This window comes from Dermacentor silvarum, chromosome 2, assembly GCF_013339745.2.
Source record: "Dermacentor silvarum isolate Dsil-2018 chromosome 2, BIME_Dsil_1.4, whole genome shotgun sequence".
Lineage (NCBI taxonomy): Eukaryota > Metazoa > Arthropoda > Arachnida > Ixodida > Ixodidae > Dermacentor > Dermacentor silvarum.
The window spans coordinates 162,230,481-162,257,146 of NC_051155.1; the positions used below are offsets into that span (position 1 = coordinate 162,230,481).

The following is a 26,666-nucleotide window of genomic DNA, read 5'->3' on the forward strand; positions in this document are numbered from 1 at the left end:
GCACAGAATTGGCGAAGTTGAGCGTATTTGCACTGTATACCTGGGCACATGTATCTGGTTCCTAAAAATGCGCAAATATGCTTTGCGTCCTACAGTCACAGTTTTCACCGCGCGGAGACGCAACCTATTTTTCCGGCAACGACATCGAGAAGGAAAATGCGAACGCTAGCGCTGAATGGAAGCGCCAACTTTTCCAAATGGAAAATATCGCCATCTATGTCACGCTGGTGCGAAGAATCTTGATTACCGTTGTGTGACGCGTGAAATTTGAAGTAATTTTGTTACCAGCTGCGCTAACAGGGGCATTTTCGTGGTATTTGTTTTTTCTGTTTTGTGGGCATGTGTGCGTGCGTGCGTGCGTGTGTGTGTGTGTGCGTGCGTGCGTGCGTGCGTGTGTGTGTGTGCGTGCGTGCGTGCGTGCGTGCTGTGCGTGCGTGCTGTGCGTGCGTGCGTGCGTGCGTGTGTGTGTGTGTGTGTGTGTGTGTGTGTGTGTGTGTGTGTGTGTGTGTGTGTGTGTGTGTGTGTGTGTGTGTGTGTTTAAGTGCGTTAACAATAACTGGTGCATATTTTTGTAACGAATATTTCATTTTGGTTTGCTAAAGACGAACCGTTTATGAGATCTCAGTGTCCGGAATTTATTATTATTATTAATATTTATGTTTATAATTATGACGAGTGGCCAGAACTGGCCTGAATGTTCATGCTACGAGCCAATAAGATAAACATCCGCACGATGTTCTCAAAAGAAAAATTTAGCAGAGACACTTAAGATAACTTAGGTGTGGGAATGCGAAAGCATTATAGTCCCTTTGGTGAAATGGCTTTTTTTTTTCTTTTTCCCGCGCGTTCCTTGTCCACGCAAGCTCTCGCCTGCGTTCTAACTGCGCCTCGGTAAGGCCTAATCAAAACGCGCCAAGATGGGGGCGAAATGCGAAAACACCCGTGTATTTAAATTTAGGTGAACGTTAAAGAATCCCAGGTGGTCCAAATTAATCCGATGCCCCCCCCCCCCCCCCACTAGGCGTACCGCACAATCAGGTCGTGGTTTTGGCACGTAAAACCCCACAATTTAATTTTCCAAAACGCACCAAGCGTCTCAACACGATCGCTTGCACGCGAGGAGTTCATAACTCGAAGGGCCGCTCAGCGGCGTTCAATCTGCACCGTTATATGTGTGCAATGACGCACGCACCCGGCACACCACAGAACCGTGGAGCCGCCGTGGCGTCGGGGAAGTGTGCTCGTCTCGCGGCCCGGTGGCCCGGTTTCGATACCCCCCCAAACGCGATAGCATTAAGGACCCCGTGTCGCAGAAAATCCGGCGCCGGCAACCGGCGTGTGATCGAGGTGGCGGAGAAAATCATCCAACCACATCGACCGCGCAGGCCCTCCACGTGGTGCAAGGTATTGGTGAACAAAAATTGAATTTCTCACAGTGAAATCCGTCAGAAAAATGGTAAAGTACGACTTTACCATTCGGCGTGTAATTGTAATTTGAAAGTACGAGGAAACTCAAACATTTCTACCAGACCTGCGCGCGTCGGGGCAATAGCAAACAATTAATAAAATAGTGAAAAAAGGGTGCTAGGGCCTTCACATTTTAATATTAAGACCACTTATATTGCCCCTGGAGAAACGTCTTTCCAGCAATGCATTCCAGTTTAAAAGTGAAGCCGACTTTAAGGGGATCGGTGTAAGCTTGGTGTTTGTAAGCTGGCTTTCCCACGTTCGGCGTTGCAGTGAATGAAACCTACTTGCCGTATGCGAACGATGCGATGCGAACGGGCCCGATAACGCTATCGCGTTCTACTCTTAAAGGCGAACCTTAAGCGTCCCCCAAGTTTTTTAGGTACATGTATATGCCACACCTTCTTATATGACGTGCGGTATATGCGGGTTATATTGCCACACCATTCTACCAACAATGTTGCTCATACCTTGTCTTGTATTCTTGGCGAAGCTATTCCTCGGAATTTTGAGAATGACAATCCACAAACAAATATCATGAAACACAGCACCCACAGCGAATGCATTTTATGTTAAATCTTCTCAGACTGAAATATTAAAAGTACGAAACAAAAACGGAAACCTGAAAATTATGCAATTTTTTTTTGCGTGGCTGTGCAATATCTCCGGGATCGCCCCACGCAAGAGGCCGCGTTTCTACCAGAAAGCTCGCCTTCGTGCATAGCGTTCGCCGCCAGTGTTTCCCGCTAACCAGTGCGGTTGCTTAAGCTGCAGACCAGCTTAAGCGTCCTCCAATTTTTTGACGTGTTTTTACTCTTTTCGTCGTCGGCCATTTTTGGTACCGTCATTCGGTTAAGCCGCCGACTATGACGCCGGATTATCGCGTAATGGGGCATATAATGCTTTAGCATTGAAAAACCAATACTGAAATTCAGTGATAGGCGGTCGTAATTCGTGACTCAAGGTGCTATTTCTTTTTTCTTCGGGAATGGCACCACGCGCTTCGCCGCTCCTTCTGGACAACGACCATTGTACTTACAGATGCGGCTTTTGGTACTTGTAGCTCTTTTCCGGAAATAACTTGCCGCTTTAGCCCTGTTTGTTTTAATGACATTCTAATCGCCGTTCTTCCTATTCGTTCACTTCAAAGGGGCTGTTCCCCTGGGGCCTAGCTCTAAAGCGTCCCTCCTCTTACGGTTCTTCCTTTTGCGTTCCGTTTAGAACATTTATACATTTATAAAAAGACCCTTTAAAACGTGTTGCTGTGTTTGCATTCGTACCTTGTTAACCTTAAGTAAAGGTGCACGTCTTCGCGTACTTGCGTACCTACAATGTTGTGCGTGAAACTCGCTTCGCTCAAGACTGCAATAAAAGAAAAAAAAAGGCAGGGGAAGGAATCAAAACCGTACTGTACCATATTTAACTTCCATTTAGAAGGTTTATCGTAAATGAAACGCGAAAATGGGGGCTGCGCATTTGTATAGGTTGTCGAGGCAAGCTTGTAACGCTGTTCCCTTTGGATTCCTGATTATTTTCGAGATGCTGCCCTCAGAGCTGGCCCCTTTATATCTAGATATCTTTCCTTATACAGGGCAATTTTCTATCAGAGCTGTTGTTCTCTATTATATCTATTCCCTTGAGATGCGTACTCCCTTTGGGGTTGTTTCAGCGTGGCCCAATGGAGCATGGTTGCTCCAACTTGGACAGAGTTGCTATCTGTATTGCGGTTTTTTCTTGTAGTCCCGTGTCGCTTGGCCATCTACCAAGGATTGTGTTTTTAGGTTTTTATTTCTCTTCCAGTTGCGTGCTGCTTAGCCGGGAGGCGGACGACACGGCCGTTATTATACTCGTTGGACAGACGCTGCCGCTGCGGCTTTTTCCGCGACCCATATAGAACGAGACGTTTCCCCGCTTTCTTGGTGCAGTTTATTTCAAGGGGCGGTTCCAATGAAAGCGGGCTCAATAGCTCACGCCCCGCTGCAGCGTTTCATGCACACATTTATAGGTATTTTAATGCGTTCGCATTCTTAGGGTACTTAGCACACTTTCCGGGGTCTAATGTATGCATCTAGCCATTTTCCCGCCAACCGGGGAGTCACTGTGTAGTTCATGGTTAGAGCATCAGGCTGGCTGTGCTGAGGGACCAGGGTTTGAAACCAGCCGTCGGACCAACTTGAGCCACTGAGTAGGTGGCAATATGCACATGTGTGCCGCTCTTCAACGGGCCGTTTTCACGTCGACATATGGAGCACTGGATATATGTGCCAGTCGGTTTGTGCTGGTCTTCAATGAACCTGTTTGATGCCAACATGGCTTATTGGGTATGTGTCCAGAAGGTGTGTGCCACTCTACAATGACATGACAAAAAAAATTCTTTAAATTTATCCGATGCTGGGTGGAATCGGAAACCACGTCACACGGTTTCCTCAAAGACAGCAAGCCGACGCTTTAGCAGGCTGGGCCATTAATGCACTGGGTGTGCGCCGCTTTTCAATGAACGGCTTTCACGCCAACGCTTTAGCCATCTGAGCCATGAATGCTCTAGGCATGTGCCCCCTCTTCAGTGAACCTCTCGCCAACTTCGGTAACCGAGTGTGTGTCACTGGTTGTTCGGCAAGCGAGGGAACAATTCTCAGCGTTCGCGCGCACCGGCGCGCCCTGCATTTCGGAGGCCACGCGCACGCTTCGCGGCGGCCGCGCTAGATGGCGCCGAGTGTTCTTATGGGAGCGCGAAAGAGGAGTCCCGCTATACAGTACATAGCTCGTTTCCACGGTGGGAATACGTTGTGTCGTTATATTGATTGAATGCAAAACGCATTGCCGTCGACATTCATCGTGAGATGGGTTCTGCCGAATTTTTTAATATTTACTTTTTCCCTCCGACCCGTTCAAGTATAGTCACCGTCGTACTTAACCCGAATGTGCATTACGGGACACTAAAGAGCATCTTTAAATCGGTTTACAGACTGATAAAGTATCTTCTAAAGCTCGAGCTCTCCTTAATTTCGAGGTAATAGGTTATTAGTAGAGAAAATGAAGGCCGGCTTCATTTTTCTTTCTTTCTTTCTTTCTTTTGTATGTAGTAGGGTTATTTACTAATACATCTCAAATTGTGTTTTTTTTTCTCTTTAACAGGACACTAAAGGAAAATGTTAAGTCAAGCCAGGTTGAAAGATTAGGCTTTTGTAATAAGAAATTCGTCATTTGTAGCGAGAAAATGTCATTGTCAGCGAGAAAATGACGAAAAATAAAGAAATATGACTGGCGCCACCTGTTGTGGACTATCGTAACTCTCATGTGACGTGTCACACGGGGAGATTGCGTGACCTCCCTTCTCATCATCGTTTTCTCTGTACTAATATACGACTTTGTTGCCTATAGAAAGTTGCCACCGAAGAATCTCGCTGCTGCTTCTGAATTTGAATCGTTCGCACTAAAACAGGCGAGATTTCGTAATTCCCACGTGACCTGCCTCTCCGACGCTCTATATGAATCTGCCAGTGCTGACGTTACATGAGAGGTACAATAGTCCTAATAGGTGGTGACATTGCAATTTTGTTTTCATTTTCTTCCTTTTTTTTTCTCCCTTACAAAAGCTCCTTTCTCGCTTCACATGGTGAATTCGTTATTACAGAAGCCTAATCTTTCAATCTAGCTTGACTTAATATTTTTTGTGTCCCTTTACACAGAAAAGGAAGATAGAGGTTTTGTCATGTTCGTAACGTACATTCGGGCGCATAAGTTTACGCACTACAATATCTGAAGGAATAAATCGAAATCTGCGTAGCCTCGGAAAGCAGCCTGATACTCCGATTTGCAGCCTTTACTCGTATACGCAAACAACATGATGTTGCACGGTTTCAGCAGCTACAGTCAGAAATTGCTGGGACATTCAACGTCGTCTCCGATCCCGCGCTCCGTAAACTTTTGCGGTCGACTGTACCAGGTAATAAGAACCAACCTAGACCGCCGTTATGCCCTTGAGCTGCCTTCGTGCCTGAGCGGGATGTAGGTCGACGCTTATCCACCGTTCTGGCGCAGTTTCTTTAGAAGGGCGGCACCAATGAAAGGCGGGCTCATTAGTGTGGACCCTGCGGCCACGTTTTATTTTACTCTTTTCGAGAAGGTTCTTTCTTTTCCTTATTGTTCCCTCCGGCAGGCTTTAAAGTATCACTAAAAGAGGAACGCTAAGTTAGTCGAAACTTCCGTTTTTCTTTTTTTATATAAATATGCATATACAATGTTTAGTAGATGTCGGCGCCTTTAATTGGCGCCGGCTACCCCTTTTCGCACAGAAATGCAAATAATGAAGGTCACAGACACGAAATATTTACGTAAAACTACATTCAAACTTCAACTCGCATATATAATTCAAACCTAAAGGCAAACCACATAAGTAAGTGAAAGACGTTCAGCCTTATAGTCGTTACATGAAACACGAAGTATTCATTCAAAGCTATATTTTCGTTAATTTCGCAGTACGAGACTGAGGACCAAACTTTTATTGCCTGAATTTCGCACCGAAAGTTCGTCGCTGTTACATCATTGTGACGTCACAAATTTCAGGTTTTTTTTTTTTTGGGGGGGGGGGGGGGGGGGGGTCTTATTACGCAGCAAGAGTTCGCGGAACTTGCGGGGAACTTGCGAAGTTCGGTCTTTGTCTCTATTATAGCAGTAAAACGTAGCCAATCTAGAAAGGTAATTTATTGATACAGCTCGATTTTGTCTTTGCGTGTGCGTAAAGTCTGCACTTATAGACTGGAAGGAAATTAGCCAAGGAGCACAAGGGATTACTGTCGTCGTTTGATATTATCGCTTCTCGAGGCAATTTGCATTTACGTGTCTTTCTGCCGCGTCGGCGTCGTATTCGTGTCCCATCGCGGTGTTCGTGGCACTTAATTTGCGCTTTCCCTCTTCGCTTCTTCAGGTACGCGCTTGTGGATGATTCGAGCTTATGGATGAGGAATGATTACTGTCAATCAAGTCAATCAATCAATGAATTTAATGGGCGTTTTTCGTTAAAAACAGGAGAAACATTTACATGAATATTTGGACCGTTAGCCTGAATGGATAGCGTATATTAACGTATTTTATAGAAGCTCACAAGCTCCCCTCCGTTTAAACGAAATATGTGTAGGCAGCGTCCCCGGTGTTCCACTTAAACATTAAATTTCGCGGTATTTCATTTCATTATATTACCTTAAAGAACACTAATACAACAGGTATTACACGAGGGGTCGGTACATATGTTATACAGATACATTAGCAAGACGTGCGCGAACGGTAAAGGTATAATCATGTTGAAATATGAACATAAGTATTCTGAGGTGATTATTGATTTACTGTTGCTCTTTAGTGTCCCTTAAACTTCGCCACTGAGCAGCACGTGTTGCCCGGTGGAGTGGACACCGGTTCGATCGGCCGGTAGTCGCGTATGCAGGAGGAATCGAATTCTCGTGGCCGTTTCATCTCGGGGACAGCCACGCCTCCTTCGCCGCTGCCCCGTGTCTCGCATTTACCGAGCTTCTTGTTTCTTTCGCTGCTGCGGGCGTAAGGTCTGAAAAGTTTGAGCTGCCGTGCGGCTAGAAGTTCGTGGTTATCGACGGTCTCCACCGACCTAGGAACGCGCCACAAGGGAACGAAGTATGGGCCCATCAAAGTATTTCTTTCTTTCTTTCTTTCTTTCTTTCTTTCTTTCTTTCTTTCTTTCTTTCTTTCTTTCTTTCTTTCTTTCTTTAGTCAGGTCACGGTATTTCAATCACTTTTGTTATTTCATGTTTATTTCTTGTTTCAACGATACGGAAGCAGTTCAACGAGACAAATGCAACAAGAAAATTCAGAGCTCTTCCACTACTGTGGAGATGGAAGCCAGCGAAGCTGTGACTATGATGGGTCTGCTACTAGGGAATATTGGTATAGTGAATTTATATATTATTAATATTGACTATATTGACCGTCTTCGGCATGTTCGTCAAAGAGCAAGCACACCGGCGTCTTGTTCTCGCCCGGCGCGATGGCCAAGTAGTGTGTTTGCTGCGCGTAGTCCGTCCCATCGTCATAGACTAGCGTATGAGCCACAGCGTTCATAGCCGCGGCATACTGCACGGCATCATCAGGATTCTGACGTCAAGCTCCTGGAAGATGTGGTTAAACGAGCGTCCGTCCCATAGCGAGTCCGAAGGGCAACTGCTGATAACAGTGCTAGCGCGATCTCTACCTCACGAGACAAAAGGGTACACCGATTGGTGGGACGTGCGCCGCCGCCGAGTATCGCGACACTTGTGAATGAGGCATCGCCGGTAGCGAGGGGTATAACAGTGGGCCATCTGTCATCCGTTTTGACACCTATGCTAATGCACAACTGGTGGGAAACCGCCACGCACATGGAGCCAAAGCAATACTGATGATGATAGTTTTTCTACACGCGGACACGATCCTGGGGAACCTAGCCCTTAACAGCTTCACTGTAAAATACATAAAAACTAAATGTTTGATCCGTGAAATAAAGTAGATGAACGCAGAAGATGCGCTGAGAAGTTACTGAGGACAACCGGCGAGGACTTAAGCGGACCGGGTGACCAATAGCACAGCCGTTAAATTGTAACTAAAGCGTTTATTTTCCAGACGCAAACTAATGTGGTCGGATACCTTTCACCGTGTGCATTTAACTTTTTGTTTGTATATGGCAACAAATGTTGCCGTCGCCGTGCGTGCATTGTTGCAGCAATGAATGCCAAGCGGAAAATTACGCATCCAAAGGCAACCTGCGGGTCACTTGTGTGGTTAAAAAAAAAAAAAAAAACACCGCACTTGTTAAACAGAAACAACAGGTAAACATCTGTGTTTTCGCTGCCATTCCGGTGAGAAATAAATAGTTAATGAGGCGATTCCTAGTCAGTAGCCACTGTATGCAGTCGATTCGGTTGCGACGACCACTGCGTTACTTAAATGGTGTTCACTGTGTATATAGAGCAGCGTCGAACAGAGGGCGAAAGAGGTCCCGGCCGTTGACTCGTGCGAAGATGGCTTCTTCGCAGTGCATATTGCCGAAATTGTGGCTGCTGGCACATTGCTAAAATGCTGATTAATGCGCAGTTATGGTGCGTGGCCTTTCTTGCTTCCGTGCATTATTTCCCATAATATTTTACGCACGAAAGTAATAGCGGTTCACCAGCCGTCTGCTAATCATTTCAACAACATGCTTATTAGCTCCGTGTTCCCTTTTTCATAATTGTGAAATAAGCTTTCGCGAGAGGCAGCTTCGGTATATTGTGGATTCGAATTGGCATCGTTCTTAGAGAGCCCGAACGCCTTGAAGACGCGCCTCGCTAGCACCGTTCAGTCTGTCACAATGATTCATTTCCTGCTAAAACAGCACGTAAAAAACTGCTTTAGCTTTATTATTACACAAAAACATGTTTTGTTTAATTTCGAGGACATACTATTGGATGCAAAATTCTATGAAACGTAAAAAGTATCAGCTGGCCGCTAAAGTTGGAGGGCAGACGACAAGATTCTCGCTCGCTTTGAAACAACTTGTCGTCTGTTCTTGCTTTTCTTCGCTTGATGCTGCATTGTAGGTGAGTCAACTTTATTGAGAGATGTAATATGGGTGCATGAAAGCCTTTTATGTAGATTTTATTTTAAGAACGCGTTATTTGTGTAGCCATATCCACGTTTTAGACGAATCCTCGTACAACACCAGCCAACACAAGCCTCGCAGACACATATCCCGTCATTCCCATGAGGCACGGCAGCCCTTTAAGAAATCAAATGTCGGCCGAGTCATTTTTTTCATTCGGCGCATACGAGGCCAGTTTGCTTGTCTTATGACCTGTAAAATGTAGATGTGGCTCTCGTGATGAAAAATATACGCGCATGAGACACGCCCCCTGCATGTGCAATTATAGCAATTCGTCTTCATTCGAACTATGACTCGTGCTGCCATTATTGTAGTTGGTCATATTTGCAATGCAGAAAAGCCCACTCGCGAATTAGGAAAGCGGTTTATTGTGCATTGCAGGAAAAACAGCTTGGCGCTTTATATTACAGGGTGTATTAATACATCCGGCCCTGGCCGACGCAGCCGTCTGTAAAAAATACCGAGAAAAGCGTCGCCGTTCGTTCGTGAGAAGAGCATCGCAGGAATTTTACTGGATGGCGCTCAGGCATTTCTGTTAGGCGCTCGAGCACTGCGTGAATGCGCGCAGGCTATCCGAGATTTAGAGGGGGAGGCGTCCCGCAGGGGAAAGGCTTAGACTCAGCGTCAGAACCATCCGAGCCGCTTGTCATTCGATCTTCCAGTTATCCCCGGATCTGCTCAACGCGGTGATGGTTGTCGTCGCCTGGCTTCGACAGCACCGAATCAAATGACAATAACACCACATTGCTACGGGAATTGAATTTGTACTTTTGATATAACGGTTTCTACGGGCGAGTTGTATATATGTAGTTAGACAGTTGTGTATATCCGTTTGGGTATTCCTCAAACAGATAACGTGGACATCTGCGGCCACAGTTGACTCTGACGTGGGTCGTTACTGCAAAGCTCTCTGCACGCGAGTGCATTGTTGGGTTCTGTCTTCCTTTTTTTTTTTTTTTCTGACAATCGCGGGACGCATTTCCATCAGGCTGTCGTCCTCCTTGGAGTCACTCCCGGGACGACCGGAAACGCGTTAGCGCTGAGGCTCCCCCCCCCCCCCCCCCTCCTTGTATACGCGAGAGGAGGAAGTCGGCCTGTCCGCAACGCTTCGATCGGTGCTTTCTCATCTCCGTGTGCTCCCCTTCTTCCTCCGTCGCCTCCTCCATTAAAATGGAGAGCGGATCCGCTCGCCTTTTTTTTTTTTTTCTCATCTTTCGTTTCATTTCTCTTCGCATTTACTTTTTTTTTTTTTTTTTTTTGCTTTCTTACATATATTTCTCAGGTACCTTATAGCGGCGTTCCGAGTTTCTCCCTGTCAACGGGCGTGGAGCCCGGGTCCCATTTTGTTGTCCACGTAATTTTTTTTCTTTCTTATTTGTAATATCGACCCGTTTTCTGGAACCCCGGAGGACACCAGTAAGTGAGAGCGAGCGAGGGAGCGAGTGAGTGTCGGGAGGCGTCCAGCCTTCGTCGTCTTGTTTGCCCCCCCTCCCCATTTAGTTGTTTTCACCGTTGAGCTGGCGGCTTCCTCTTCCGAAAGAAGTGTGCTGAGCGGTCGAACGTGCGAGCAGGTTTTCCGAAGGTTTGTCGGTGTTGGCTATACTGACCTTTTCTTTAATATTTTGTTATTTTTCTTTTAATCCGTGTCACTCGCATAGTTAGGCCTGCGTCATCTCTTGACAGGGCGGCAAACACGGATGGGCGATCGCTTGTGAAAAGCTCGCAAAAGGAAAAAAAAAACGAAGAAAATCTAGCTAGAGGAGGTAGAGAGGGATAAAAATATGTATTGAGAGTGAAAAGCGCTTAGGCGTTGGCTAAAAAGCTTCCGCCGCGTCAGAAGAGTTGAGCAAGTGTCACTCAGGTGGGTCTCGCATATGCATGATTACGCCAGTCGCCTTTTAGCAAAGACACTGTCAAGCTTGCACACGCTAAGACCTCTGGCGAGTGAGTCACCAGTGCACACTGGCCAAGGCCGGTGTCAATAAATACTTGAGAAAAAAATTCGTCTATAGATTTTTTTTTTTTTTTCGGTGGAAGCGTTAGCGCACTTTTCCGTCCTGCGCCCATGTGCCGTGAATGAACTCACTCACTCACTCACACACTCTCTCTCTCTCTCTCTCTCCCTTTCTACGGCGTGCCTCACAATCAGAGCGTGGTTTTGGCACGTAAAACACCATAATTTCATGTTTAAGTTTAATTGCGCTATAGAAAGTGTATGTGGACTCTTGAACTGTGTGTCGTTTCAGTGTACTATGGGACGCATCATTGTGAAGCTTGGTAGGGGACCGTTCGTCTTGGCACCTTTCCCGGATTACGATTTTTTTTAACGTTGAGAATACCCGTTTTGCAGTTTACTAATATATGTGTACAACTATTAAGCAGCACTCAGGCGGTGCAGTGGCCGGCAGTTGCTCGCGAGGCTACATGTTCGCGTGTACCTGTAATGCTTCCGCCGTTTCAGCCTGTGCTTAATGAAAGGGACGGGCGATGAATCAACGTCTTCGTTGGCGAACGTGCTAGCCACGGTGGTGCTATAGCGCATGTTGACTCCAAGATATAGTGCAGCGCGTGGTGTCACGAGACGCGCCGGCCGCGTTGTGCCGAATACGTGTCGAGATCTCGTTTCCTGTCCTATACAAAGGACGCGCTGCGTCTTATACCGTGTGCAACGCTTCGACTTTATCCGCACTTCGCGCACGCCCCACTCGACGTGTCGCGATATCTCGGCGCCGCATGTACGATAAGTGCCCGCATGCAAGCATTAAAGCTCCGGTTACGACTGCAGCCAGGTGTGTACCGTGCCTCAGCCTTCGCACCGTACTTGGCCGTAGCGGTTATCTCACGCGATGTCCTCGCGTCGCGCAATGAATTTTCTTGGCGACGTATACTTCCGCTTTTCTGAGCGTTTGCCGTTCATCTTACCAGTCGTTGAGAGATAATGTGGCACATTGGGAACAAGTTGCACTTCGCCTGTTGCAATACGCCGTCTATCTATCTATCTATCTATCTATCTATCTATCTATCTATCTATCTATCTATCTATCTATCTATCTATCTATCTATCTATCTATCTATCTCTCTCTCTCTCTCTCTCTCTCTCTCTCTCTCTCGTGAAAGCAACCATTGCGCGTCTTGCTGTGGGTCCACTAAAAAAAATAGAGAAAAAAAATCAGAGCCCTTCCCCTGTCGAGAAAATGGGAGTAAGCGAAGCTTGTGGCAAGACGACGCTGTCGCAGGCGTTCCGCTTCGTTTGCCCTAAACTCAGGGTCGGCGGCTCTTCGCTGACGTTTGGCCTCAACATCGCGCTCCCGCAACTCGGGGTCCGCGGCTCTTCACTGACGTTTCGCCTGGGCTTCGGAAGCCCTCACGCTAAAATCCGACGACAAGCTTCGCTTACCCCAATTTTCTCGACAGGAGAAGGGCTGGTGATCTTGTCTCTTTGGGTCCCACGTGTGACAAGGATAGTTCAAGGGCGCGTTACAGGTTCCCGAGCCCACAGGGGTATGTGGCATTGAGCTAGGACCCTTTCTGCACTATCACCAGGATCGGCCCACTTTTCAGCGTGACACCACCACCACCACCACCACTACCGCCGAAACTTGTGAGCCTATAAAGCTTCGCTAAATAAGGGAAGGAGAAAGCTTCGTGACGTTTCCGCTGCTATTAAAACGACCCTCATACCGCCCCGACATCGGATAAATAGAGCGGCGACATTCCCGTCTAAGTCGCGTGCTGGTCACATTCTATTTAGAAGGCGCACCATTTGTCAGAGGCCAGGCGCGCCGATGACACGTCATAGCCTCGCGCGAACGGCGCGAAACTTTCTCAAACTGTTCCGGACATTTTAAACCCGTGTATAGGAGGTCATTCTGGCGGTTTCGGAGACCATGCAGCGTGGGCGCGGCCCGTTCCATATATAGAATATATAGATACGTGGATACGCCTGGCGGGCCATTGACGAGAAATCTATTTTGTACAGCGTCCGCGAGGCCACGCATTGCTTCTGTATGCACCACAAAAGATTCGGGGCAGAGGTCATATTGAAGAGAGTTACTAGCTATATACGAGGTCAAGCATGGGGTGGCGCTCGCGGTTAATGTTGCATTCGGTTTCGTTCGAGGCGTGCTGTTTCGGAAGGACCAGAGTTACCGTAGAACCGATGCGCCCTCCCAAAACAGTAAACAACGACAACAACAATCATCATCAGAAGTACAAAATCGGAGTGCACCATAAGCGCAACATCTTTTTTTTTTTTTTTGTCTTATCTCATTTCCAGTATTTTCTACAGCTGCCATCCTCAGATCGCTAAGTATAACATTCGGTAACACCTCAATAATCGTTTCGATAGCATGTAAAATTTTCCCGAATTTCAGCAGACGCTTATTCTGGGAAGACGACTCGTTGCTGACATCAGCAATGTGTCGTCCTCCTTCCGTATTCTTAGAATAAGTGTCTTTCTGTCTCTCTCTCTCCTCTCTCTCTCTCTCCTTCTTTTTAGATGTGGAAACGTGTGAAGGTAAGGCTACGTTAGAGCCGGCTATCCCAATATCTCAAGTTCGTTGGTCAAATCACAATGAAGAAGGAAAAGCTAAATTCCGGGTAAGTATGAATCAACTGAGAACAGTCGAACAATCTCGTTGCATTCCTGTATACTGTTGCATATCGGCAGCGGTGCGGTCTCGTGGCGAATCGAGGGGCCTCGGGTGACTCGTGGAGCTCCGAAAAAATATGTATAGTATATATTCATGGGCGAGGCGGTCGGTCGGACGCACACACACACAGCTGATCAAACGCGTGCGTTCGCCCCCCACACCGGCGCCATCCATCAGGGAAGCTGCGTGCGCGCGCGGACAGCGCGACGCGCCCTTGGCTCCGTGTCCGGAAAGGCGTTGCCTTGCCCCCAGGGCGGGGCCTGGCCCGCTCCTCGGCCCCGTAGCCCCGAGCCCCCCTCGTCGGAGACGGGTCGCGGTCGCCGCCGACGGCCGCCGCGCCGTCGTCGTCGAGAGAGAGCAAGCAGCAGCTGCGCGTGTCGTGCGTGTCGTGCCGTGCTGCGCTCACCCCGTGCGTGTGGGGCGCGCGCGCGCGCGCGCGTGCCGGCGTCGTCGCCGTCGCCGTGCCGCCGCCGAGCAGCAGCGCGTGGCGCGATGCTGATGCCCCTGAAGCGCGAGTCGCCGCCGCCTCCGCTGCCGACGCTCAGCGAACGCCGGCGTTCCAGCGCGGCCGCGCGTCGCCGGGCGTCCTTCGTGGACGCGCCGCCGTCGGACCAGCCCGAGGACTTCGCATCGCCCGGACCCCGGCCGCAGGATTACCGCGCCGGCGGTGGCAGCGCCAAGCGTGAGTTTGGGGGGCGAATGCATCCGCCGTCTCTCTCTCTGGGCTCTGTCGCTGGTTTTGTTGTGTCGGTGACAACCAGCCTCTCCGACGAGAAAGTAATTCGGTCGGGCTAAAGTTTGTTTGAAATCGTAGCTGGTTGTCGCGCGAACAGAGAAAAACAATGGCGTGAGTCTACAGGAAACCCGCCGCGGTGGCTCAGTTAGCTAAGGCGTTGCGCTGCAGAGCACGAGGTCGCGGGATCGAATCCCGACCTCGGCGGCTGCATTTCGATGGAGGCGAAATGCAAAAACGCCCGTGTGCTTGCGTTGTAGGGCACGTTAAAGAACCCCATGTGGTCTAAATGAATCCGGAGCGCTCCGCCACAGCGTGCGATCGCCCATAATCATAATTGGTTTTGGCACGTAAAAGCCCAGAAAGAAGAAGAGTCTACCAGGAAGGGGCGAAAGCAAGCGTGTATTGCATGTTTATCATGAGTGCTCGCGTCCCCGCCGTATATTAAGGCGAAACCCCACGTGAACGGTAACTGACATCTTTCTTTTCCGCTGGAGGCGTCCAGTGAAGTGCGATCGTCTTTGCCATATGGTATATAGTAAATAAAGACGGTGCAGGGGCAATGCCAGAAAATAATGGGACGTATTGTGACGTGCCGATTCATTGACGCTTGTGTTGTTTTCCACTATAGCTGGATTAGCACGCGTGCGCTGTCTTTCGCAGGTTTGCTTCGTTCTTCTCGTGCAGCCAGACATGTACAATAATTGGGCAGCATTAGATTGTGCATAACCTGGCTTGGTTATCTCCATTCCAAAAGCTTCCTACTTATTTACTGCCCGAAGAACTTATACAGCTCAGTTTAACAAATAGGGATTCCCAGGAGACGAAAATTTCATCGTTATTTATAATTCGTTCTCTTCCTTCTCCTGAGTTGCGGTATACGTTCTTCCCACTGTCTTTGCCAATTTACATTTAAAGTGATAGACGCTGGAAGCTGCGTTGTTCTCTGCCGGTGAGACGATTGTCGTATCCCATATTACATTGCAGACCCAGTAATTATTCCTTCCGTCCTAAACAAACGCCTGCATGTAAGCAATGGAGGAGCTGTCATCACGTAAAAAAAGACCATGTGTGATCTGACGCGATCTTTTTTTTTTTTTTTTAAGCCCAGGTGTAACAGCTTTACAACGCAGACTATTCACGTAACAGGCACATTTATTAGCACAAGATTCTTTTTTTAACACGTTGTGGTAGCAGTGGGATCGCGTTGGCGGCGCTTTCTTCGAGTCATTTCATATATTAGAAAAAGTCCTGTCAATCTGGGCTCATCAGCGCATATCATACTCATATACTAGAGACAGAACGCCGTTTGTCATATACGCCGAGGCGACTGACGAACAAGACGCGCACGTGATTACCGATTGATATTTTTCTACGTTACATTCAACGACGTCAAGAGCGTCATTTTGCCGTTCCCACCAAAACGCTTTGACATTCGGCAACCCAGCATGAAAACGATACTGCGTGGTCGTATAGCTGACGAAACTGATCCGTCGTATACCAGCGATACTTTGGTGTCGGGGTTCACGACGGTGTACGAGAGATGCAACGACCTCCAATTTTGAGTGGTGTCTGCGATTATCGAGTATAGATAAGGAGCGTTCTGTATACATGAAGACTCACTCGTGTGCCCGCGCGATGCAGTGTGCGGTTTTAACGTGCGATAACTTCACTCTCTCTCTCTCTCTCTCTCTTCTAACTCGACTTCTAACTCGACTCGAGCGGGTCGAGTTAGAAGTCGAGCTGACCCAGCCCGACTCGACACCGTTCACATGCCAAGCTACATTTTTGCATGCCTTGCCCATCGGGTTGGGCGAGTCAACTCGCCTGTTGCAGGTTGACCCAACTCGCATCGGCGCTCGCTCGGCCCGACCTGCTAGCGTTTGCACGACGAGTCGACTCGACGCGCTTTTTCTAGGGTTCATGTAACGCAGAGTATACCGAGTGGGTGTGGGACGTATCCAGCTCGCCGCGATCAAAAGATGGGAGGGGGGGGGGGGGGACCGTCTGTTGCATCGCCGCCGTTCGTTTTCCGCGCAGGGAACGGCACTTCCGTTCCGCATTGATCGCGCGGCCGCTTGTTGTTCCTGTATGTATATCTTGGCTCGGGCTTGGCGTGGGAGGCGGAAAAGTGTGCTGCCGTGTTCTGTTCCCGCCATTGTTCTTTTGCCAGCGCCGGTGGCAATGGGGGCAGGGGGGTATAGAAGGTGGGGGATGGCATATATATATACACACACTGGCCCGAGGCGGAATGATAGGTTGTCGTCGTTCTCTCCTCCCCATTGTCTCGCGTACCGCTGCTCGTCGTTGCGCGAGATGGCGCCTCAAGCTGGCGCCATTGTCAATCAAAGTGCTTCCCCGCTCGCTAATTGACGCGAGCGCTGCACATCGCGCCGGGAGTGGAACACCCCCCCCCCCCCCCTTCAAATCCGCTCTTCTTTCTTTCGTTCGGTCGGTCTTTTTACTTCTTCTTCGTGGTGCACGCGCTGCACTGTCGAGCGGCTTGACAGATCCTTTTAAGAGAAACTCGACACGACTGTAAATAGAACGTCTACGAAGACAAGCTTAGGAAGGGAGAGTGCTTGCTGTACATTGATAAAGCAACGAGTTCGAGGAGGAGGAGAGTGCCTGTATAGAACGTATGTGTTGAGAGAGAGAAAGGAAGTCGCCTGTTAAGCAACAGAAAAGGCGGAGAACTCAATTGAAGTTTATAATAAGTGTACGGTAAAGCAATAAGGCGTTTTATTGTGAAGGAAACAACTATCGATTGAAACATCTGTTGAAGCCTGTGGAATGCATGCAGCATGCCTGTAAACGATTTTATGAAGCACCGCACCACTTGTTTCTATATTTCTACCTTTCTTTGTTTTATTGTACAACTCCAATTCTGTTTATTAGGAAACTGCGTTGGGCCTTATCGTTGAAGACATACTCGCGTTTCTTGTATCCGCTGTGTTTTTTTTTTTTTTTTTTTTGGCAGGGTCGTAGCCGAGAAGATATCTCAGCCAGTATGCAAACTCATGCTGCATTAGAGAGCTTTAGATTCCCCTAGTATGTAACTCTCTGTTACTTTTATTGCTACTCATAAACTATCGAAAACGCTGACAAATCGATATGCGAGTTCATAGTTAAGCAGACAAACACAAGCAAACATGCACTGAAATATCCACTAATAATTTCTAGCGCTGCTAATGCTATAGCTGGCAAAAAAAAAAAAAAAAATCAGTGGTAGGTACTACACTCCCAATCCCTGCACTGATTATACGGCCCTGTTTGTCGGCATTCCCGCAGCGCGTAAATAAACCCTCTGTCACGTGACAAAGTGAGAAGCAGTGTGCGCGCGTGACGTGCCTCGCATGTGTGGTCGGTGGCGCGCAAACGTGTGCACACTACACACACTCCCTAATTTCGACCGCTCCGCACGAATGGGCCGTCAGCCCGCACGAACTTGTTTACTCTGTATACCGGCTTGTAAAAGCGCGCGCAGCGTAATTCCAGCTGCGCTGGTATCGCGCGTTGCGGATCAAATAGACGTGCGCATGCACACATTCGAGTCAGAGGCACGCGTGCGTTCTGCGAACTGTTAGCGCCGTTGCGTGTCTCGCGTGCTGCTTCTGCGGCTGCTGCAGCCAGTATGCTCCCCCCCCCCCCCCCCCCTTCAGTCGCGGATTCCCGGGGCCACATATCATTCGCTCAGGCTGTCTCCTCTGCATGGCGAGCCCGGCACGATCCGGCACAATGGCGAAGGCACGCGTTCGAAGAAGCGCTTGTCTACGTGCCCTATCCCCCTCACCGTCTCCTAGCTTTCCTTCGTACCTGTACGTACATACGCGTGTGTGAACGTGCGCGCTCGCGCGGTCCACTTGCGCGCGCTCTCCCATATACCGCGTTTCCTGACGTGTATGCAGTTGAGTGTATACCGTCGGAAGCCGGATATGTAGAACCCAAATATAACGAATTACTGCGTATAACGAACGGCAGTGAGATCCCCTTGAAACTTTTTGTATAAAATTTTTATTTTACATATCGGAACTTTTTTGTGATTCCTTTTAGATTCCGATAGATCCGGGGTTGACTGTATATAATACTGTACCGAGGCTCAGCGCTAGCTGTTCGGACGACTGTCTCTCTCCCCGGCGGGGGAGCATATACAGGGAGCGTATATTCAGGGACACTATAGAACGACTCAAAGGGCTCCAGCGCTATGTGAACTTGGCAAAGTAAGTTTTTGGGCGAGCTGGTGCATATACGAAAGGAGAGGAAGAAAGCGCTTTCACGAAAGTAGTCGCCCACATGCTACTCTGCACGGAGAAGGGGATGAGAGATTGAAAGGCCTTAATAGAGAGCGAGAGAGAGAGAGGAAGAAAGGGGAAAAGACAAATGAAATTAAAAATAATCGGGGGGGGGGGGGGGGCGAAAAAAGGTGGGAATGGTAGTTACATGTGAAGCGAAGTTCGGCGCGTTACATTCAAACTGAACGAAATATAAAAATAAAGTTTGGTCATTCTAACGTGTAGGTACCATTTCCCATGTTGCTGCTTGGATATGAAAGGACGAACGCGAAATGATACGAAGTCAGGAAGATGAAAGGAAAAACAAGGACGGCCCTGTCGAACAAGGCTTCCTTGTCTTCGCGCTATTCACTTCGTGCTCGTCTTGTATTCGTGCGGCGCGAACTGTCGTCGAAATTACCTAATCCCGCTCTTCGTGACAAGGCGAGATGGGGTACTTCTTTTTCTTTTTTTTTTGACAAAACATTATCAACGTATACATCTTGATGGGTTAGTTGTTGCAACATAGTTATTAGAACACAGGAGCAAACTGCCACACCTTCACATGAAGAATGACATGGAAGACGAGCGCCCGCGTTTGTTTGTGCTGTCATTTTGCTTTCACGAGCTTGCTTTCGCAGGCGCGTCCTGCCCAGGAAGAACGGTTCATGGGTTTTTAGACGCTCGATTTGAACGAGTCCCCCAGCTATTATAGCTCGTTGAACCGCGGCTGCTAGCTTTCAGCTCGCGAGAGCGCGCGAAGTATTCAAGCGTTGACGAAAGCAGGTGCGGCGGTCATTCTGTGCGTCGGCTCGGTTTCCGCGACCGGCATCCGGCGACGTATATGTGAATGATGGTTTGCTGTGGGAGAATCTCGCAGGCGTCCCTCTTTGAGCCCGAACGAATCTAAATGCTCGTCTGCGTTTTAAACGAGGCTGGCTAGCTGGCTGGCTGGCTGGCCGGCTGGCTGGCTGGTAGGCAGAAGTATTCGCCAAGCCTATAGAGAGAAAAACAGCGTCACTCTTGCTGGTGTGCCCCTTGATACACTTGCCTGCGCGCGAGTTTCACATGGGAAGCATTTCTTGGCGAACATTTGCCATTTTTAGAGTATCTGTATGTCTAACCGCCTACGTATTGGTGCTCACATGATCGTTTGGTTAACTTGGAAGGTACCAAAATTGGCATAGTATGACGAGAGTGTATGACGAACATAAATGATAGGTCATGACATTGCGTGTCATGTAGCTCATGAAACAGCCGCCTAAAATGACAATGACCCAGCGAAAAAAGAATAATTCAATTTCAATTCAATTCAGTTTAATTCAATTTTATTCACAACACACTTACAAAGTTGTGTTGAAGGCTCCCCTGGCAAAAAAGCTGTAAGCATACAGCTTGACGGAGGCCAGGGGGGCCAATAATCGGCAGCAGTGTCAATGCATTGGTAATAGCATTAAATTAGAATACACAGACATATCAATAAAACCCTATACAAATACTATAAGCAACAGTCAGAACAATAAATATCCACACCTACACTATAAGCGATACATTAATATATATGCTATGTATATATATTGCTGAAATGGGTTCTGACGTGAACGTGGTTCTGACGTGACGTGAAACCACTGAAATGGGTTCTGACGTGGGTACTAAGAGAAGCAAACACTACAAGATGATGGTAGAGGTCATAGTTATGGGCATGACTCAGCAAAAATGACACTGACTCAGCGAAAAAAGATAAACACTCAAAAACCACTGAAGTGGGTTGGGACATAGATGATAGGTCATGACATGAATGCCATGACATGCGTGTCATGTAGGTCATGAAGCAGTCACATACGTCTTGATGCTCTCATCTCATGGTCGTTTCGTCAACATGGTAAGCTCCCCGCACACTGCTTCGCATAACATCGATTCCCACGGGGCGTGGGATCTCCCGGCATTTTTTTTAACGCGATCGCGTTTAGGGCCCCCTGTCGCAGAAAATCAGGCGTCGGTAACCGGCGTGTGATCGCGTGTGGCGGAGAAAATCATCCAACCACATCGACCGCGCAGGCTTTCCACGTGGTGCAAGGTTTTGGTGAATAAAAAATTTATTTCTCTCAGTAAAATCCGTCAGAAAAGTGGTAAAGTACGACTTTACCATTCGGCGTCGGATTCGCCGTCGACTGTTTACCAATCGGCGTCGGATTGTAATTTGAATGTACGATAAAACCTAATTCTGCTACGAGGAAACTCAATTTCTACTAGACCCGCGCGCGTCGGAGCAATAGCAAACAATTAATGAAATAATAAAAAAAATGTGCCACGGCCTTGACATTTTGATATAAGACCACTTAGATTGCCGCTGGAAAAACGTCTTTACAGCAATGCATTTCAGTTTAAAAGTGAAGCCGACTTTAAGGGGATCAGTGTAAGCTTGGTCTTTGTAAGCTGGCTTTCCCACGTTCAATGTTGCAGTGAATGAAGCCTACTTGTCGTATGCGAACGATGCGATGCGAAAGGGTCCCGATAACGCTATCGCGTTCTACTCTTAAAGGCGAACCTTAAGCGTCCTCCAAGTATTTTTATTGCGATAGCAATTATATGGACACTCCAAAGCAGATTTCTGCCGTCGGCGTCGCCGTCGCCGTGAGGTTCCGTATGACGTCAGTGGAAATGAAATCGTCGCCGCGCGCCGAACGCTCTATGTGCGAGTGAAAGGGCGCTAGGGACGCGCGCTTTCACGGGGAGTGAACGCACGGCGAAGAAAAAAGTTGTCGCAGTTTCACCTGAAAGGCGAAGCATCAATTGCGATAGCAAACTTGTAGAGAGCTATACGGAGTAATGATATTAGCTTTATCAGCTGTATAAACTTGGACATGCAGCAGCATCGGCAACACGCAGAACTGTTGTCGACGCCATCGGCGTTTTGCCCGCGTTCGCTCAAGATGCGTGCGGCGTTGGTGACTGTTGCCGGAGCCTCTGATATAAATAGGCACTTGGTGCCGCAGCTAAACGTCGCCTCCCTTCCCTCCCCCTCCCCCACGGCCTCTCGCTCGTCGGAAGAAGGCGCGTTTGCTCTACCTACATGGTAATTGTGAAGGAGAACAGAGACGCCTACTTCTGCAGCCCTTAAGCGAGCACGGCGCAGAACGCGGGTTTGTTCTCCGCCGTGCGTTCACTCCCCGTGAAAGACGCGCCCCTCGCGCCCTTTCACTCGCACATACAGCGTTCGGCGCGCGGCGACGATTTCTTCTCCAAATGACGTCATACGGAACCTCACGGCGACGGCTACGCCGACGGCAGAAACCTGCTTTTGAGTGTCCATATAATTGCTATCGCAATAAAAACGCGCGTTCTGCGCCGTGCTCCCTTAAGGGCTGCAGAAGTAGGCGTCTCTTTTCTCCTTTACAATCACCATATATGTAGAACAAACGCGCCTTCTTCCGACGCGCGAAAGGCCGTGGCGGGGAGGGGGGAGATGGAAGGGAGGCGACGTTTAGCTGCGGCATCAAGTGCCTATTTATATCAGAGGCTCCGGCAACAGTCACCAACGCCGTACGCATTTTGTGCGAACGCGGGCAAAACGCCGACGGCGTCGACAACAGTTCTGCGTGTTGCCGGTGCTGCTGCATGTCCAAGGTTATACACCTGATAAAGCTACTATCATTACTCCGTATAGCTCTCTACAAATTTGCTATCGCAATTGATGTTTCGCCTTTCAGGTGAAACTGCGACAACTTGTTTTACACCTATTCGGATCTTGGCGCACTCAGCGGGCTGAACCAACTTGGGCTAGAATGGCGAGTGGCGTCACCGCAATTTCGCACAATTCCGGAACGTCCCTGAGAAAGTGGTATTGCAGGGATGACCCCGAACGCATTGAGCCCTAGAACTTGCTGAGGCGCGCCTCGCCTGTCGTATGGCATGTGTGTATGACCACGCGCCACTCCCCTAGAGCAAGGCCAACCAGTCGACGGTCGGTGCCTGAGGAGGGGAGGTCGTAGTACCGAAATACACGACCGTAGGGACCGCGCCCCGGTGCTGCTGCGTGGCCGTCAACGTGTTACGGGAGCCTGCGTGCACGCACGCGATGAAGTCATTATATCGTGTCGGTTCGCGCGAGACGACCGATCCGAGGCGGCCGATGGTGTTCTGTCCGGCGGTAAACTGCGTGTGTGTGCCTTCTTCTAACGCAACGGGCGCCGCAGCGGATTGTTCATAGGTATAGGCACTGTATACGCCAGCGTCATCTCAACGGGTAGTGTTTAATTCTGCTAACGTTTGCGTAGCTCGTGTTCCACAGAAGTGAAAAAGAAAGAACAGACCCGCGGATGGTGTGCACAGCTTAGTAGGAGTAGTAGGAGGTTATTGGGGCGCGCCTGTTTTTGAAGGTTTTCGTCGATCTGCTCATTCGATCAACTGGTGTACAGACCATTCGTTCGTTCGTTCGTTCGTTCTAATCCGCGACGCACAAAACTGCACGTGGTATCGAACTCGACTGCACACGTGGTGCAGTACATGTGATACATTACGCACAACACCAACGGAGCTCCTGCACGTAACCAATGTTGCCTCGAGTCTGAAAACAAACCTAATAATTTGCAGTCTTCAGCCCTAAGGCTCTTGCGTTTCTATTTATTGCGATAGCAATTATATGGACACTCAAAGCGGATTTCTGCCGTTGCCGTCGCCGCGAGGTTGTGTATGACGTCAAACGGCCGCCGCGCGCCGTATGCTGTTATGTGCGAGTGAAAGCGCGCGAGGGACGCGCGCTTTCACGGGGAGCGAACGCACGGCGGAGAGGAAACGCGCGTTCTGCGCCGTGCTCCCTGAGGGGCTGCAGAATTAAGCGTCTCTTTCCTCCTTGACAATCACCATATATATATATATATATATATATATATATATATATATATATATATAGAGAGAGAGAGAGAGAGAGAGAGAGAGCAAAAACGACTTCTTCCGTCGCGCGATAGGCCGTGGGGGGACGGGAGGTGACGTTTAGCTGTGGCACCAGATGGGTATTTATATAAAAGCGTTGCGAGGCGAGAAGGTGGTAAAGACTTCCGACGCTGCTCGACGAGTGTCCCGTTCTTCTCGTCAAAAACCTCCGAACCGCCCCCAGAGGCACCGGCGACAGTCACCAACGCCGCGCGCGTTCAGTGCGAACGCGGGCAAAACGCCGACGGCGTCGACAACAGTTCTGCGCGTTGCTGGTGCTGCTGCATGTCCAAGTTTATACAGCTGTTAAAACTACTATCCTTACTCCGTATAGCTCTCTACTGATTTGCTATCGGAATTGATGCTTCGCCTTTTTTAGCAGGCAGTACTCAAGTGCCGAAATGACCAGCGTTGCTTTTTGATGCCTCATCTCCCGCCCCTCCTCCTGTCTCATATAAATCATAAATCATGTCGCCAGAGCAGAATAACGGTGTTGTAGTTTGCTCTCTCTGCGTCATTCTTCTTCCTCCTCGATCGTGGGAAAGGAGACGTTACAGTACTGCGAGTCGTTTACCATGCTCGCGGGTGTACACAAACGCAAGCACGAACATAAACAGGTAGATAGAGCCTTTCTATGTATAGTTAATGCATCACGGAAGTATGTTAACGGGAATAGCGAGATATTTATTTATTTATTTATTTATTTATTTATTTATTTATTTATTTATTTATTTATTTAATAAATGATTTATTTATTTATATATTAGTTATTTATTTATTAGTTCGTTCGTTCATTTAATTAACAACCAGGTCTTAGCAGGTGAGGGCAGTCTTTATAAAGACGAAATAATTATATCGCCCATGATGCGAAAAATCCGGCGTTAACATCCGATGGTACCAAAACCCATATGACAAAATAGGGATGTCACGTTTGACATGATGACGAAGCGGGATTACGTCATCACCTCATACGTCGCGTGTTGACATCTTCACGTCAAAGGTTACGTTACGTGATAACGGCATCGTCACGTGACGATATCGCCTGATTACGTAATCTGATGACGTCATCACATCAAACGTGGTGTCACGCGATGACGTCACGTGATGCCTCTTGGAGAAGCAGCACACTGCGCTTCCCGCTTCTTTGCCCTGTCTCCGGGATCGGCCCACATTTTTGTGTGAGCAAAGGTCGCGTACGCACACACGAAAAATCCCGACCAACTAGACGCTAACAGCTTCGCTGCAATAACCAGTCGTCATGTTGCCGATTGTCACGTAAATACTGGTGAGTGCCCGTGCTCCGAAGTTTGGTCAGCAAATACTATCATGACTCTTATCATGACAATCCTCTTAGTTCTGATTGGAAACACTTTATCTAGCTCAATCGCCGGGGTTCTTCTTTGTGTGTGCGTTATGCTGGGATGGAATGTCGAATGACAATTAAAGCGTTGGTTTGGAATAGTTGGTTCATTTTACTAGTTATTTAGGACAGCTCGCAACAACCACGTACAAAAGAAGGGACACGTAAAATAGGACGGCCGGGGGCAGTTGAATTACGTACGCTTAGGATCGCAACGTCTCTCGTAGCCTGTAACTGATGCTCGTTTCTTACAGGTATCGCTGTTGCTTTGAGATGCTTAACTTCTTAGTCACCATGGTTAGTGTCGTCGGCGTGTCGTGATCGTCTCGCAGAGAAAGATGAAGGATGAAGGTGCGAGGGTATCTCGTATATAATAATTGTCCAAGCGCAAGTGTCCCCTGAGCGAGCGTTCCGCTCGCTGCGTGGTATGTAGTATACGTATATGCTCGTATATATACATAGGCAAAGGACGCCTAGTGCGCGTCTCTTCGTCGCCAGTTCGTCGTTGCCGATCGTGCTTCGGCCATATCGAGAAGCGCGCTCACGCGCGTGACTCGGGCTTTTTCCATCTTTTGCCGCATGGAAGGAAGCAGCTCCAGCTGTTCCTGCCGCCATCGCGAAGACGGCGATGTGCTGCGGAACCGTGTTTACGCGGCGAGCCTTTCTTGCTCAGTGTACTTTACGGCTGTCGAGGCCAGATGTCGGGGGGGGGGGGGGGGGGGGGGCGAGAGCCTTGTTCGTAGAGTGAATGCGCGCGTGCACGTGGATGTCTTGTCTGCATGGGCCACTGTTCTCGATGTCAAATTCCGTCACATAATAACGGGCCCCGTGTCGCAGAAAATCCGGCGTCGGCAACCGGCGTGTGATCGCGGGTGGCGGAGAAAATCATCCAACCACATCGACCCCTCCACGTGGTGCAAGGTTTTGGTGAATTAAAATTGAATTTCTCACAGTGAAATCCGTCAGAAAAATGGTAAAGTACGACTTTACCATTCGGCGTCGGATTCGCCGTCGGATTGTAATTTGATTGTACGAAAAAAACCTAATTCTGCTACGAGGAAACTCCACATTTCTACCAGACCTGCGCGCGTCGGGGCAATAGCAAACAATTAATAAAATAATTAAAAAATGTGCTTGGGCCTTCACATTTTAATATAAAACCGCTTAAATTGCATTTCAGTTTAAAAGTGAAACCGACTTTAAGGGGATCGGTGTAAGCTTGGTCTTTGTAAGCTGGCTTTCCCACGTTCAGTGTTGCAGTGAATGGAGTCTACTTGCCGTATGCGAACGATGCGATGCAAACGGGTCCTGATAACGCTATCGCTTTCTACTCTTAAAGGCGAAGCTTAAGCGTCCTCCAAGTTTTTATTGTGCTCCGCGACCGCCTTTGGTTGCTCGGTGAACGCTATTATGTGTGTGCGCGCGCGCATAACTTGTTCTTCCTTTCCTTTTTCCATTCCTTCTTCCTTTTATTACGATATCAATTATATGGACACTCCAAGCGCATTTCTGCCGTCGCCGTGGTGTTCCGTATAAAGTTCAAAACATGATAACATTATCGCCGCGCGCGGTACGCTGTATGTGCGAGTGCAAGCTTGCGAGGGCTGGC

General features: G+C 48.6%; 2 protein-coding genes across 15 annotated transcripts in view; both read left to right on the forward strand.

Moving 5' to 3' along the window:
- LOC119441987 (phospholipid-transporting ATPase ID) overlaps positions 1 to 26,666 on the forward strand; it is a 161,489-nt gene that overhangs the window by 62,363 nt on the left and 72,460 nt on the right. The gene's annotated exons all lie outside the window — the stretch shown is intronic.
- The window catches only part of LOC119440517 (phospholipid-transporting ATPase ID-like), a 31,319-nt gene continuing 18,522 nt past the window's right edge, over positions 13,870 to 26,666 (forward strand). Inside the window, exon 1 of the mRNA XM_037705418.2 lies at positions 13,870 to 14,443. Coding sequence (XP_037561346.2) covers positions 14,254 to 14,443 — 190 coding nt within the window. The 5' untranslated portion in view covers positions 13,870 to 14,253. The remainder of the gene's footprint in view (positions 14,444 to 26,666) is intronic.